General features: G+C 41.3%; 1 protein-coding gene across 1 annotated transcript in view; it reads right to left on the bottom strand.

Annotated features, from left to right (window-relative positions):
- The window catches only part of LOC136882032 (ras-related and estrogen-regulated growth inhibitor), a 252,515-nt gene that overhangs the window by 199,653 nt on the left and 37,769 nt on the right, over positions 1 to 15,093 (bottom strand). Inside the window, exon 2 of the mRNA XM_067154536.2 lies at positions 463 to 567. Coding sequence (XP_067010637.1) covers positions 463 to 523 — 61 coding nt within the window. The 5' untranslated portion in view covers positions 524 to 567. The remainder of the gene's footprint in view (positions 1 to 462; positions 568 to 15,093) is intronic.

Genomic DNA, 15,093 nt, shown 5'->3' with positions numbered 1-15,093 from the left:
GCATGAAAGATACTTCTATCTCCATTTTCAAACCAATATTGAAACTTTAAACGATGTCCAGTTAAACATCGCCTGAACATTGTTTATGCAATGGAACATCGTGCTCGATTTAAACGTTGTCTAAGGCTTAAAACTAGTCGTCGATTCTGCAATCGGCCCATACACTTCGTTAAATATCCCCCGGATCCTGTGCCATAATGACTAACACGTCCCGGCGCTGACAACGAAATGCAGACAGCTACTCTGCGAGGAATTCAACCTGGTCATTTTGTACATGGAATGTAATAATAATACAGGGCACATTCTTCACACGTAGAAGAAGAAAAAATGTATATTGACATAGGTCCGGAAATGCTTTATTTCCTGAGTGTCACATCCTGTATAAGGACTGTTCTGGCTATTGGTAATATGAATCCTGTGTAACAAGGGAAAAAAGTACATTACTGTCCAAAGGCGACTCACCAGACTTGCCGACTCTCGAACTGCCCAACACCACAACTCTGATGCGGTTCAGGTTGGTCATGGCTGGGCCGACGGTAGCGCCCCCTACTCTGTTCCCCGTACCACCTGCAAACAACACGAGAAAATAACAATTATATCACTGAGCTAAATATTCTAGATATTACAATTACGATGATAATAATATCATATCACAGATACAATTACAGAATAAAAAGCTATTAAAATTCTAAGAACACCTACACAGAATGGATAAGAACAGGCTGACAACGTGGAAATAATCCAAGGTCTACAAGAAATTCCTACACTATTACCGAAGAAACCTTCCAAGCAAATTCGAGAAGCCAATTAGGCAAACATAAATTTTCAGAGAAACCCGAAAGAAAACATACAAGAGAAAAAGAAAACCTTCCCTTTGCGAAATCCTCAACATCTTTGGCGGCCAAAGGCTGTGGTAACGACCAATGTGACGTCACTGACGGTACACTTTCTATTTTAATCATTCTATTTATACAAATCCACAGCCGCAGCATCTTTGGCGACCAAGGCCTACGGTAGCGACTAATGTGACGTCTTGTAACATTTTCTTTCCATGGAATTGCTTGTTCTACTCCTGTAGATGTTGTTGTTGTTGTTGCTGTAGCGTAATTTTGTTTTAACTTTACTTTATTATCACACTACCGTAAGTGATCATTGCCACTCGGATATATATTTTAATAATAATAATAAGTACATAAATAAATAATGTATAAAAGAGAATGTGAGTGCGTAAAGACGTCATGCAAGCACACATTCCTGCAGTGCGTTACTAAGTTTCATTTTCCTTTACTCAAAAGACGCTCTGCAGAGGCACTTGAAGGAACGCCTGTGTTTAATTTTAAGAACATCGTTGGAATGTATTGGAAAATACTGGTGGAGTAAGAAAGTGCCTCACCTAGAACAGGCGAAGCTGCTGGTTCTGCTGTGGCAGAACTGAAAGAATTAACTTCAGCTCTTTTATTTTTTTCATATTTCTGCTTCCGAGCGACGTTTATCACTTACTAGACTGTAACTATTATAATTTTATTTCAAGAAATAAATTACAAGTAAAAATTACATTCAGTAGAAAGTAAGGTATACGAGTAATTGGGGATTACTTTCACTTTCACTCAGTTACTTCCCCCAACTCTGATTAAGGTACAGCCCTAGTATTACATCAGTCATCGTCGTTATAGACTGCACACCACTGTGCAATAAACACTGTCGGTTAAAAATTGTAAGCTTCCCTCCAGGCAGCAATGAGCAGCTTGGTTTCCGTCATACACGGAATTTAAATAAGTGCTACGCATTAGTGTTGAACAGAGCTTCTCACTTCAGTGAACGTCGAAGCACTTATGTGTACGATTTCACGCAGCGTAATCTTCCCCCGTGTACGAAGAAAGAACCATCATCATTATCGCCATTTTATTACGTTACAGTGAATGGCTCGTTACCTCTACAGTTCAGTAATTAGCACTATACTTCAATGGAATGAGGAAGAAAACTAAACGTGAAATGCTCACTTGAAATTCTTAGAAAGAAGAAAAGAAAAGTGGTCTGAGTGGACTCGCAGCCTTGAGTAAGATCGCGTGCAGCCGGATAGTTTAGAACGGATAATAACAGCCCACGCCCATCAAGGAGACTGTGGGGGTTGCAGCAAGCGTGGTAGTCATGGTAACGTACTGTCCGTTTTATCCCATGTAAATGTACACGACTCTACAAGTGTCTGTCCTCTTCACAGCAGGCCGTCCGGCTATCCGGTACTACGCGGGAGAAGGTAATCCTGATCGACAGCTGTACTTACTTTCACTTGATCTCGCAAGTCCAGTCACCCCGCACAGCAGTTGCATGCAGACAGATACGTTTGAACACAGAGCTACTGGCCACAATACACGGTGACTATTCCTTGGTTCGACTCCCGTGAAATTCCGCCACTCTCAGGTCCAAACACAGTGAGCTACTCAAGACTGACACTCATTTATTTATTTACAGATACAATACATACATATATGATTTTGTATGTATGTTTATGTAACTAATTGTCTCTGAAAACGTACAAGCAAAATCACTGATGTCGCCACTGTACCCTAAACGTGACCCCCGGGCGGTGCTTAGCGAGCAACAGCCAACAGGCGACCAGACATATACTAAACACTCAATTAAACAGCAGCAGATCAACAATGCTAACCAGCACAACAGCACTCCTAACAACAACGACAATTAACACTTGTCCAATTCTACTCACGCCACCTGTTCCGCACACAGTACTTCGCTCACATATTGTGACACAGGTGGGACAATGACGACAACCAGCACTACTGACTCACTGTTCGCGGCTGTCCTCCTTTTTATATCCTGACGGTGGAGTACTAGAATATTCGTGGCTCGGCTAAGACGGAACATTCTCCTTGCAGAAGGCGCACGGGGAAACCGGACAATCAGGAGAATAATACGGGGGAGACTGTGGCATGTTGTCGGTCCGGCACATAACAGTACTTTGTCCTATAAACAGAACGTTGGGACAATGATAAATGAAAGTTCTTACGTTCGATTCACATTGTATTTAAAAAAATTAAAACAAAATAATATGCTCCTTCTAAAAACTGTGATAACAAGCACCCTTTCGAATCATATCTTCTTCTTCTTCTTCTTCTATCACTTTTCACACATCTGTGGGGTCGCGGGTGCGAACTGTGTTTCACACGTGGATTTGGCCCTGTTTTACGGCCGGATGCTCTTCCTGACGCCAACCCTATTATGCAGGGATGTAATTACTATTGCGTGTTTCTGTAGTGGTTGATAGTGTAGTGTGTTGTCCGAATATGAAGAGGAAAGTGTTCGGACAAACACCCAGAGTCCCCGGGCCAGAAGAATTCATCAGACGCGAATAAAATCGCTGACCCGGCCGAGACTGGAACCCGGTACCTTCTGAACCGAAGGCCTCAGCGCTGACCATTCAGTCAATGAGTCCGACAATTATGAATGCAAATACATAGAGTAATTGTTATCTTGTAGTCTTGTAGGCCCCAGGGCTGAGCGTCGGTCACTTCGCACATCAGGGCTGCAGGAGAATGAATTTCATTCATGTCGTTTCGACTAACTAAGGACCCATGATTTCGACTGTCTCATTTGCCCAGTTGCCGGCGTTGCCTTCGCTGTTTTTAACTTCGGCTTTTCTTGGAAACTGTTGCGGTTTTGAAGTTTCTTCTTAAGTGGGTTGCGCTACAAGACATCATCATGTGTGATGCCTACCTCTTGTAGATCGTTTTCTACCTCCTTTTGTCATCTTATTCTGGAAGTCGGAGGAGAAGATCTGCTTGATTGACTTTGCAGGGCTCATTCTTGTCACGATACCATAGAGAACAGTCCTTCTCTTCCGCACTGTGTCTGTTATCTTTCCCACGTGCAAACAGAGTTTGTGATTCGTCTTGTGTATTCACGGTCGTCTTTGAAAATGCTGAAGATTTCCCTCAAAATATTTCTTCCTTTCATCTGAAATTTCTCAATAACGCCTTTTTTGTTCATTGCGAAAAACTCTACGGCTTAGAGGGCCTCCGAGCGAATGACGGTGTGATATTGGTGTTCAAGGATATTGATATTTGTTGTAGACACCGTTGGTTTGATGGTATTCTATTTCCATTTTATTCATGCGTGAGATGAAGGCTTCTTTCTCAGACATTTCGGATTCTATCTACTCACCTAGATATTAAAATTTTCCGCTCGTTCACATCAATTTCTTTTGGTACCGGCTTTCCGTTTGTTATAAACCGAGTTTTCTCAAAGGAGCTTTGAAGACCTGCTTTCGTTGCCTGATTTATTTTATACATGTCTGAATTTTTTATTATTATTACTGTTGTTATTATGTGACCGTGTCCAACCCTTGTTCCCTTTGGATACGGGATCGTAATGTACGAAGCGAAATGAATCTTTGTAGGCGAATTTTTACGACCGGATCCCTTTCCTGACGTCAACCTCATCAGAGGAATTAATGAGATTTAATAAATTGAAATGAATGACGTGATATATGATAGTAGGAAGGGAGAGGGTGAAACGCGGTGCCGGCACATAGCCTACTCCAGTCGAATAACACCAAAGGGTCTGTTCAAGGCTTAACGTCTCCATCCGACGCACGAATCACCACCATCACCGTCGTATGCTCTCATTCCATATGAATGCTGGGAGAAGTTTAGAACTGAATCCAAGCTTGTGGTACGCAATTTATTATTATTATTCCTGACCTTTTCACCAACTTATTGGGGTAGGCATTTGATGTATATTTGCCCCTGTTTTGCAGGTGGGTGCGTGTTTCTGTGGTGCTTGGTAGTGTGATGTGAAGGGAAGTGTGGACTATGAAGACGAACAAAACACCCAGTCCCCGAGCTAGATGATTTAACCGTACGCAGTAAAAATCCTCGATCCGGCCGGGAGTCGAAGTCGGGTCCCCCAGAATGAACCGGACATTGTTATCCATCAACACCCAGTTATCCACCCGAAGGTTGGCTTGCAGCAGCTGAAACAAAGGTAGTCATCCTCAGTGCATTTCTACGTATCTTGAACAAGTCGTTTCATGTCTTGATACCTCGTTGCAGCGATTATCTTTTTAAATTTCTAAGATATAAGGTGACATTGGTCTTCCTCTACTATCTTTTTTCCTTCGTGTCGTCCCTCTAGTATGGCCCCCTGTGGGTGGGGGCGGTAGAATAACACCCACGGTATCCCCTGCCTGTCGTAAGAGGCGACTAAAAGGGGCCTCAGGGGCTCTGAACTTTGGAGCGTGGGTTGGCGACCACGGGGCCCTTAGCTGAGTCCTGGCATTGCTTCCACTTACTTGTGCCAGGCTCCTCACTTTCATCTATCCTATCGGACCCATCTTGGTCAACTCTTGTTCTTTTCCGACCCCGACGCTATTAGGTTTGCGAGGGCTAGGGAGTCTTTCATTTTCACGCCCTTCGTGGCCCTTGTCTTTCTTTGGCCGACACCTTCATTTCTCGAAGTGTCGGATCCCTTCCCTTTTTCCCACTGATTAGTGTTACATAGAGGATGGTTGCCTAGTTGTACTTCCTCTTAAAACAATAATCACCACCACCACCTCTAGTATGGTCAGTAAGATCCCTCCAAGTATGTCTCACAGCTGGGTGTCATTTACCAGCCGCGATGTAACCTAGCAACAGTACTGCACAGGCCATGGATCTGTATGTCATGGCCGTCCCGCAATACTTCGCATCACAGCCCTACATGGTTGCTAGGTAACATCATCGCGTCACTCATTTTATTGAAAGACATCTTAATTATGATCGATTGATCTTCCCAAAGGCAAATTTAATCATTTTATTTTTTCATGTTCTCCGTTCTTCTTCAGTATTTTCATCAGGACTTGTTCGTTTGCTAGTTTTTAAGCATTCAGCTGTAGCACCAGAGCTCAAAAGCTTCAAGCCTGTCCTTTTTATATGAAGATTCAAGAGAAAAACGTGGTAACTCAACTCCTTGTCGTAATGGACCAAGCTTAATTGAACTTCAGTTATTCAAACCATATGTTTCTATAACATTTTATTCGTTTATCCAATAACGTTTTTAAATTAAAATGTTTTTTTTTAGTTCTGAACGAAGTTGGCCTGCCTGTTTTCCCCCCTGACCCTTCATATTTCCTCAAAGAACAAGTGATCGGATCCGCACGAAGTTATGTTCTGGATGTATATTTTAAGGAACATTTTCCTCACCGCAGTACGCAAGCTGTTGTATGTTAGGAGACTTTTTGTTTTGAAGATTTTTTTTCCCTGTAAGATTCAAATATTGATATCCTCCTTGATGGACTGCTAATGTTAAATTTACTGCCGGTGTCTCATTTCTGCCATGGGTTTGCATTCATTCATTACAAGTTGCTTTACGTCACACCGACACAGATAGGTCTTATGCGGACGATGGGATAGGAAAGGCCTAGGAAAATCATCTTCAGGGCTGCCGACAGTGGTGTTCGAACCCACTATCTCCAGAATACTGGATACTGTCCGCACTTAAGACCTCAGTTTTCCTGGTATTAATTTTCATGAAGTAACTGGAGAATATGAGTTCTATATTCGACAGAACTAACTTGAGATCATCCTCACTTTCTGTCGTCAGCATACCTTACCATATCCAATTTTTCACCTTGGATCTTAACTCCTACACTGACTTTCTCTAGAAGCTCATTCAATGCTACTTGTATGCATGCACTGAATATCACTGGAGACATCAAACAACCCTGACTAACACCTTTCCTGACCTTTGCCTCTCTTCTTTCATTGCTCTTTTAATAATAGCCAGCTGTTCCACAGAACTCTTTCTCTGATACCAAATTAATTCCGATCTTTCTCAGTATAGAATGTTATTGTCATCATTTGTAGATCTGGTTGGTTCATTCCTTTAAACAAGTCACCAACATAGCTCTTACTGTAAATACGTCAAGTGGAGGTCTAATGAAGGATCACGCTTGACATTTCTGCTCGTGGCGCCTCGCAAGGTCTGTAACGGCACATAAAGACTAGTCTTCACGGAGAATCACCTTTCATTAGAGTGTGTAATAGGTTTAATAGCGCTCTTATCTCCAGCCACGTAATGACTTCAACCTGTATGTAGATAGACCAAACACAAGACGAAACAAAAACAAAAAATGGTAGGATGTGTACAAACCCGACCGCGGGCTGTAAACATCCTCCACCAAGTGCGGAATGTAGTCTGGGACAAGAGCAAAACGGACAACGTTATGTTGATCTTGACTACAAACCGATTTCCAAACACCAATAAGTTAGACAGCAAATGTATTTAAGGGACTAGCAAGTGGCGTCTAGCCCGCTATACAGTTATGCAGGGTGAGTTCCATACATGTTAGGTGTTCAAAGAGGCCGTATCCCTAATATTTACGCAAGTGGCGTCTAGCCCGCTGTAGGGTGAGTTGCATGCATGCCAGGTGTTCAAAGAGGCAGTAGCCCTAATATTTACGCAGGTGGCGTCTAGCCCGCTGTACAGTTATGTAGGGTGAGTTGCATACATGTCAGGAGTTGTAATAGGCCGTATCCCTAATATTTACGCAAGTGATGGCTAGTCCGCTCTACAGTTAGGCAGGGTGAGTTGCATACATGTTAGGGGTTCTAAGAGGCCGTATCCCAGATATTTTATGCATATCGCACTACAGAACCTTTCTGCGGGCTAGAAGATACTTGCTACTCGCTGAAATAAGTTTATATTCTATCCTATTATAGCTTAAATATCCGGACTGTAACATGATATACACCTCGGAGAGTCATGAATTAAGTAAATGAAACATCAATAAATTACAAGTTCGTGAAGTGAAGACAAGAACAGAACGATTACGACAGAAGAGGCTTGCCATCGTCCGGAACTTGCCTGGAAAGTCCCGATTTGGTCTGTTACGTCCCGCGACCAGAAATAAATAGTTAATGGCACAAAATGTCCACAATTTGTGGCTTGGGGAACATTAATCAGCACCATGCATCAGAGTTGGTTATCATCTTTGTTATAATTCATGTAACTCCACGACTGACTGGAGAAATGTCTCCATACACTCGCGATTGATCGAATCGGTCGTGTCCTGGGTAACAGCAGAGAGAAAATAAGATTCCACCCGCTGCAGTCAGAAGTTCCATGGGACGATCCACTACGCGGTGACAAGTTCACTTTTCATTTGGTGTTGTGTTGTTGACAAGCTGGTTGGCAGATGTTAGTTTCAAAGCTCCGCCGTTGCGAAGTGATTGAAAACAGAAGGTCCACTTTTATGGCAAGAAAAATAAAGAATTATGACGATAAACCGAGAGGCAGTTGAAAATCTCCGTTTGTTCAATTTGCACTATTGATACATTCTGCCATTTTTGCAGAGAAATGTTACGTTTTTGTGTTTATTGTAAATGTGATATTGATTGTCCTAAGAAGAGAAGTGTTTTATTATCATGTAAATGCCAGAAAACATTCTGCTAATCGGCCTCGCAAACTTAATAACTACGGTGGTCGGAAAAGTACAGAAGTTCACCAAGGGAATGGAAGAAAAAATCGCGTATACTGGAAGAAGTGGAAACAATGCCAGACTCTACTAGTTGCCCCTTGGTCTCCAATCCACGTTCCAAGTTCGAGAACCCTTGGTGGAAGAGTAACAGTGAAGGAGGTGTAAAATTCAAGACACTATTTTTTTTTAAAAAAAAAGGGACTGCTACGGAATTGAGAGTTGATCCTGAGAAACAGTGGAAGAGAAATCTGAGACTGAAAAGCCTTTGATGAGAATATAAAGAAAAGAATGTTAGAATCAGAACGAAAAATGACACCTTGTGTACTCGTATTGCACGGCTGGCTGAAATGATCTAAATAAAACTACTTTCTTAGAATGATTTCCTTAGTGTGATAGTTTTCTCTGACTCACAATCCCTCAATGTTATAAAGTATTTATATTGATACATACAGGTGGTGCAGTAGTGTTCAGCGTGTTTCCTCGTTCGAGTTTAGCGACTTGCGAAAGATCATTAGAACCTGGTTAAAAAAAAAAGAAGCAGAAGATGGTTAAAATTCCTCGGCTACAGACAGGGAAGAGGAGGGCCATTTAAAGACTCGCTAGGCTTCCCAAATATTACACTGTCGGGGTCAGAAATGAACGCAGGGAGGTCAAGGCATGTGATGGCGCTACAACAATGTGCTCCGTTGGCAGGCTAAAGTCTGTTCCGGGACTAAAGCTCGACCCACCTTTCCCTCACATTTTGCCACCGTAATGACTTTAATGAATATCAAATGAGTGTGACGTAGAGGAACAACCAGTACTTGGATCTTTCTCTGGGCGCTGTTCCAAGTGTGAGCGTGGTGAAATTTACACAGCTGCTCTCAGATCGAGTTAAGTGTCGGGGATTTAGTCGATCAATTTCCCCATTCCTGAACGGGATAGAATTACAGTAGACGTAGGAATTCCAGCTGCAGGACACTTAATAAGGAGAGAAATAGACTGACTAGAGCTAAGGAAAAGTGCCGTCCAGTGGTGATAAAGATCAGGACAATTGAAACGAGGACAGAACCAACCTTTACGTCCCACTAACTACTCTTTTACGGTTTTCGGAGACGCCGAGGTGCCGGGATTTAGTCCCGCAGGAGTTCTTTTACGTGTCAGCAAATCTACCGACACGAGGCTGACGTATTTGAGCACCTTCAAATACGACCGGACTGAGCCAGGATCGAACCTGCCAAGTTGGGGTCAGAAGGCCAGCGCCTCAACCGTCTGATCCACTCAGCCCGGCAAGTAAAATACTGTCGAAACCGTTTATTGCGTCACCGCTTTTAACGACGTACTGGATATAACGTTCCTGTCTAAATTCTATACAAACACTGTATTTAAAAACATCGCTTATTACCACATATTGTATAAAATGACGTGTTTTGATCACATTTTCGGGGAAATTTATTGGCTGTGTGTTGTATGTTGGGTTTTGAGCCCGAAGGCTGGTTTGATCCTCCACAGCTCCGCCAACAGCTGTCATAGATAGCATACGTGCCGCTGAAGAGGCATATTAGGGAAATAAGGAGCGAGATAGTTTCCCGTTGGTTTCCTCACCGAGCCAGAAGTTGCTATTACATAATTATCATTCTGCCAAGGGCACAGAAATGCATGCACCAACGGACCTTCTCAGCGATATTTTCACACCATTAATGGCAGGGACTAGTTGGATAAGAAATGGTACTACTTTTTCTTTCTTTGCTATTTGGCTTTACGTCGCACCGACACAGATAGATCTTACGGCGACGATGGGACACGAAAGGGCTAGGACTGGGAAAGAAGCGACTCTGGCCTTAATTAAGGTACAGCCCCAGCATTTGCCTGGTGTGAAAATGGGAAACCACGGAAAACCATCTTCAGGGCTGCCGACAGTGTGGTTCGAACCCACTATCTCCCGAATACTGGATACTGGCCGCACTTAAACTATCGAGCTAGGTAATGGAACTACTAGCATCACTCATACCTCAGTGACTTTCATATTGTCAAAATCAAGGATGAGACTGAGACACCGCATACCGGAAGACATAGTGCACCGTAAACACTACATCTCGCCAGCAAAGACATATGTATCGGTTATAACGTGCAATCTTGATTTTCGTTTGTTATGTATTTGGAGATTGGTGACAACAATGTAACACTTATTATTGTAGATTTGAAATCAGTCTGTCTGTTAAATAGTCAAGGCAAGTAAAGTCGCACACAATATGGCGGTTATAAAATGGAAAAACAAATGTCGGCATCCCAAAGGAATTGTGCGTAACACACTGAAGGATTTCTAAAATCTGGAAGGAGAGACAGGAAATGCAGTCTCTTTTCGAAGAAAATTCGTTAAAAATCAAGCGTGTCGGAATATCTGAGGAATGTTTACTTAGACGGTTTAATCATTAAAAAAAAATCAGTCACTACTGATCTGCAGTTACGGCAGTCGCTGAGGTTGCAGGTTCCCTAGTACGTCCGCACTGTGTTGTCCGTATCACATGAATATAGCTTGCAGTAGTGTCGCTACCGGCCAGTGTCTTGGGAAGGTGCGGTGTCCAACTAGTGATGGCAAAACTTTTCAAATTATCGATACATCGGTATTAAAATATCGATGTCATTAAAATATCAGTTTTCAATATATCGACATGTCGACGATATATCCCTTTTTTAAATATTACTGCTATTATCCATTATAGTAAGTCTAGTTTTATATTTAATACAATTATTAAAGGATTCATTAGGTTTAATAAGTCTTGACACAGATCAGAAAACAAGCTTAAAACAATGATCAAGTAACATGACTTTTTCACTGCAATGACACATTATAAACATATTTACAGCCGAAAGATGTTATGATACATAGAAAAACAGTATATGCAAGGTGTCTAGTAACGAGTTAATAACTTACACCGAAAAACGATATGAAAAAACTACAAACGTATAATTTGTGTACGAAGTACATCTGATAATTATCAGAGCTCTATAAAATAATAAAACATTTTCTTCCCAACTTTCCATTTGTTCGTGAAAAAAAAAACAAGCATGATGATGATCCTAGGTCAATTTCTAATAACTTTTAGGTAAGCCGTTTAGAAAAAGCAGCTTGGATAACAGTTTGCCATTTAATCGGTTTCTCTTTTCCCTGATGGTGTTACCGGCCTCTGCTGGGACAGAGGTCGCTATAATGCTCAAGTTTTGCCTAGCTAACGTGTAAAGTGCATACAATGAATGAGTTGTGATATTATCACTGTATTTACCGAAGTGAACTGAGAAATGAAAATTCAAATTTCGTAACTGTAGCATGCAAATATTGAAAAGGTCTGAAAAAGTATCAAAAGTATTAAATTATACATAAATATCGATGTACCATCGATATCAACAATATATCGGACCTCAAAATATCGATGACGATATATCGATATTTCCATCTGAAAAAATCGATATTTCCGATATAACGATATTCGTTTGCCATCTCTATATCCAACTGATGAGTCCATGGGCACTGGTAATCTGACGATTGAGTTTCCTCAATTTTATTTAGCCAGCATACCTGTTTGGGGTTGGATATCTATAGCACTGCTTGTCAATCAATCAATCAATCAATCAATCAATCAATCAATCAATCAATCAATCAATCAATCAATCAATCAATCAATCGCCAATCATTTGCATTTAAGACTGTCGCCTAGGTGGGAGATTCTCTAACAGTTTTTTAAATAGTTTCCCTACTGATCTGAAAGAAAGTGGACAATTATCAAACATCTCCCTTGATGATGCATTCCAGTCTCCAACTCCTTGTCCTATAAATGAATATTTGTCCCAATTTGACCTCTTGAGTTCCAACTTTATCTTCATATTGTGATCTTTTCTACTTTGAAAAGCTCCACTCAAGCTTTTTGTTCTACTAATGTCATTCCACGCCATCTCTCCACCGACAGCTGGGAACATACCGCTTAGTCGAGCAGCTCGTCTCCTTACTCACAAGTCTTCCCACCCAAAAGTTTGCAACATTTTCGTAAGACTGGTCTTTTGTCGGAAATCACTATCCCAGACTTCTTCCAGATCTCTTTAGCGTTGGTCCCAACTTCCTCCAGTCTTTTTTTTTTCCTCGACCCATTTTCCGGTCGTCTTTAGTTTCGTGAGGCAATTGAGGAGTTTGTCAACCCACATTCTGACAAGATTCCAGTCTTCACTCACGTATCGGATCTTTTCCATCTTTTAAATACATCTTCATTATTATTCCTCTTCTACCATGTACCATCCGTTATATTCTCTGGCCTTACGATTTTGATGTAGGGTCAGTGAGTGTCACAAGAACATGCAAGGTTTTAAAATCCAAATAATTTCTAGACAACACACGTGACGATTTGGAACCTGTGTGTCCAGGAACAAGATTCTGACCCCAGTATAACATCACAGAGTGATGCCATCTTAAGGTACTGAACTCGACGTGCTACACGGCTAAAATTTAGTGTAACCGGGGCGTAGTAACATGTTGTGTGAGGTGCCGTTTGATTTATCTCTGTGGGCTCTACCAAGCATTCAAATATTGAACATCTGAAAAAATTGATGGTGCGAAGACGCGTGAAAAATGTTCTTCCTTTCGTAAAATGTCCTCGTATATAGACAATAGGTGGCTTCAAAATTAATGGAAATCGCATTCGAGAGGCTAGATCGGCTTGTGCTTATCGGAAACGTCTCAAAGTTAAGGTGGTCGAGTGTCGTGGAGCGAGTTCCGCATAACTGGAGCCCCATCTTATGCCCCAGTGCTTGAAAATGATTGGCAATTCATGACTTTGAAAATGTGTAGGTTGGTTCAGTGTTAAGAAATTAAATGTCAACAATAAAATTTTGATAATTCATTTGGGCAATACCTGTCACGTGGTATCTATTTTACGTCCAAACTTGCGGCCGTGACCTCAGCACATCCCCATTCGAAATGTTCTTTCTCTTTTCACATAAATATGTCTTAGAGCTGGGGGTCATCCGAAAATTGGTCTAACGAAACAATGTCACGTAACAGAATGTGTCACGTCATGTTACCTAACAACAGTACCTTCAGAGTTATACAGGTCATCCATCATTACTTCACATCACAGCCTGCACGGTTGCTAGGTAACATCGCGCCACACCTTTCATTGCAAGCCATATTTATTCAAAAGGAAAATTTCTTCAAATTGTTTTACATAAATATGCGATCATCTGAAAATTTGCGTTACGGAAGTTAAGAGTGACGGAAGTGTAACCTGTCAGTCGTGCAGGCAGTGATGTAAAGTATAGATGGATGACCAGACATTGTTACCCAGCAACCGTGAAACCGTTGTGAATACACCCTAATAGAGCTCTACTTACAATGGCATTCGAAACTTTAGAATGCTCGCAATAATAAACATATTACATATTATATCATTAACTGAATTAAGACAAACCAAGATAACATTTACGAGTGGAGATAGTTAATTTTTTTTTAGTAACTGGCCGGATTAGCTCAGTGTTAAAGCTGCGGCCTACTCCGGAGATACCGTGGGTTCGAATCCCAGCGTCGGCCGTTCTTGAAATGGCTTTCCGTAGTTCTCCATTTCACGTCCAGGCAAATGCCATGCCCTCTTCCCTCCCAAATTCGTACTCAAAATTTCTTTCTTTCTTCAACTGGACTCAAGTTAGTGGTCGCTTCATATATTTGAGGAACAGGAGGTCTTCCTCAGTAGCCGTGTGCCTAGCGTGCTGGCCTTCGAACACAATGATCATGAATTTGATTCCTGGTTGTGTCAAAGGACTTTTACCTCGAATAGTAGATTCCCTTTGCTCAGGGACTGGGCGCATGTGAGGTTTCTGACAGTTTATTTCAGCCTCCCCGCGGCTCTCCAATGGAGAGTTACGGGAGAAAAATTATTCCCAAATCGAAACTGGAATTAGCAGTTTATCGTTCATTAGTCGGTTGGGTTTCTGTGGTGGGGTGGGGAATTCTAAAGTCTACCCAGGGCATCACAAACTTTAAACGCAGGCCTGAATCTAGTGTCTGATCTCTGCGTTGTATTATTATTATTATTATTATTATTATTATTATTATTATTATTATTATTATTATTATTATTATTTCGTTCCACCCTCTTTGGGACACGTTGAATCAATCATTTCTCTGTGTGTTGTTCTTTTCTTAGTGCCCAGTATTTCTTCATTCCTTCTGATCTTTGTTACTCTCGTCCTCCGAGCTAATAGCTTTGGCTTTTAATGTAGATTTGCCTTGGAACCTTATATTTTCGTGTTTAGTTTTTATCTTAGCTGTTCGATTGAAAAGCGAATTTTCTGTAATTTTTAATTCTACTAGGTCTTTTTCAGTTTTCTTTTAAACCAGTTAGGTTTTGTTTTGCGGTTACGAAAGAAGTCAAAGATTTGCTCGGTTAATGTATTAGAGTTCATTCTGAGAAGACGACCGTAATTTATCCTCCTTCTTTCGCATAGTATCTGAGAGTTTTTCAATTTTTGTGCACAGCGTTTCATTCTTGATATATATTATATTATTATCCTGAAATATTGGTCCTGTGATCTTTCTTAAAATGTTGCTTTATTTTAGCTCGAGTTTCTCCACCTCGTCTTTGAAACTCATCTTTAGTGTT

The sequence above is a fragment of the Anabrus simplex genome, chromosome 10 (assembly GCF_040414725.1).
Source record: "Anabrus simplex isolate iqAnaSimp1 chromosome 10, ASM4041472v1, whole genome shotgun sequence".
In the NCBI taxonomy this organism is placed as follows: domain Eukaryota; kingdom Metazoa; phylum Arthropoda; class Insecta; order Orthoptera; family Tettigoniidae; genus Anabrus; species Anabrus simplex.
This window is presented reverse-complemented; position numbering and strand designations above follow the sequence as displayed.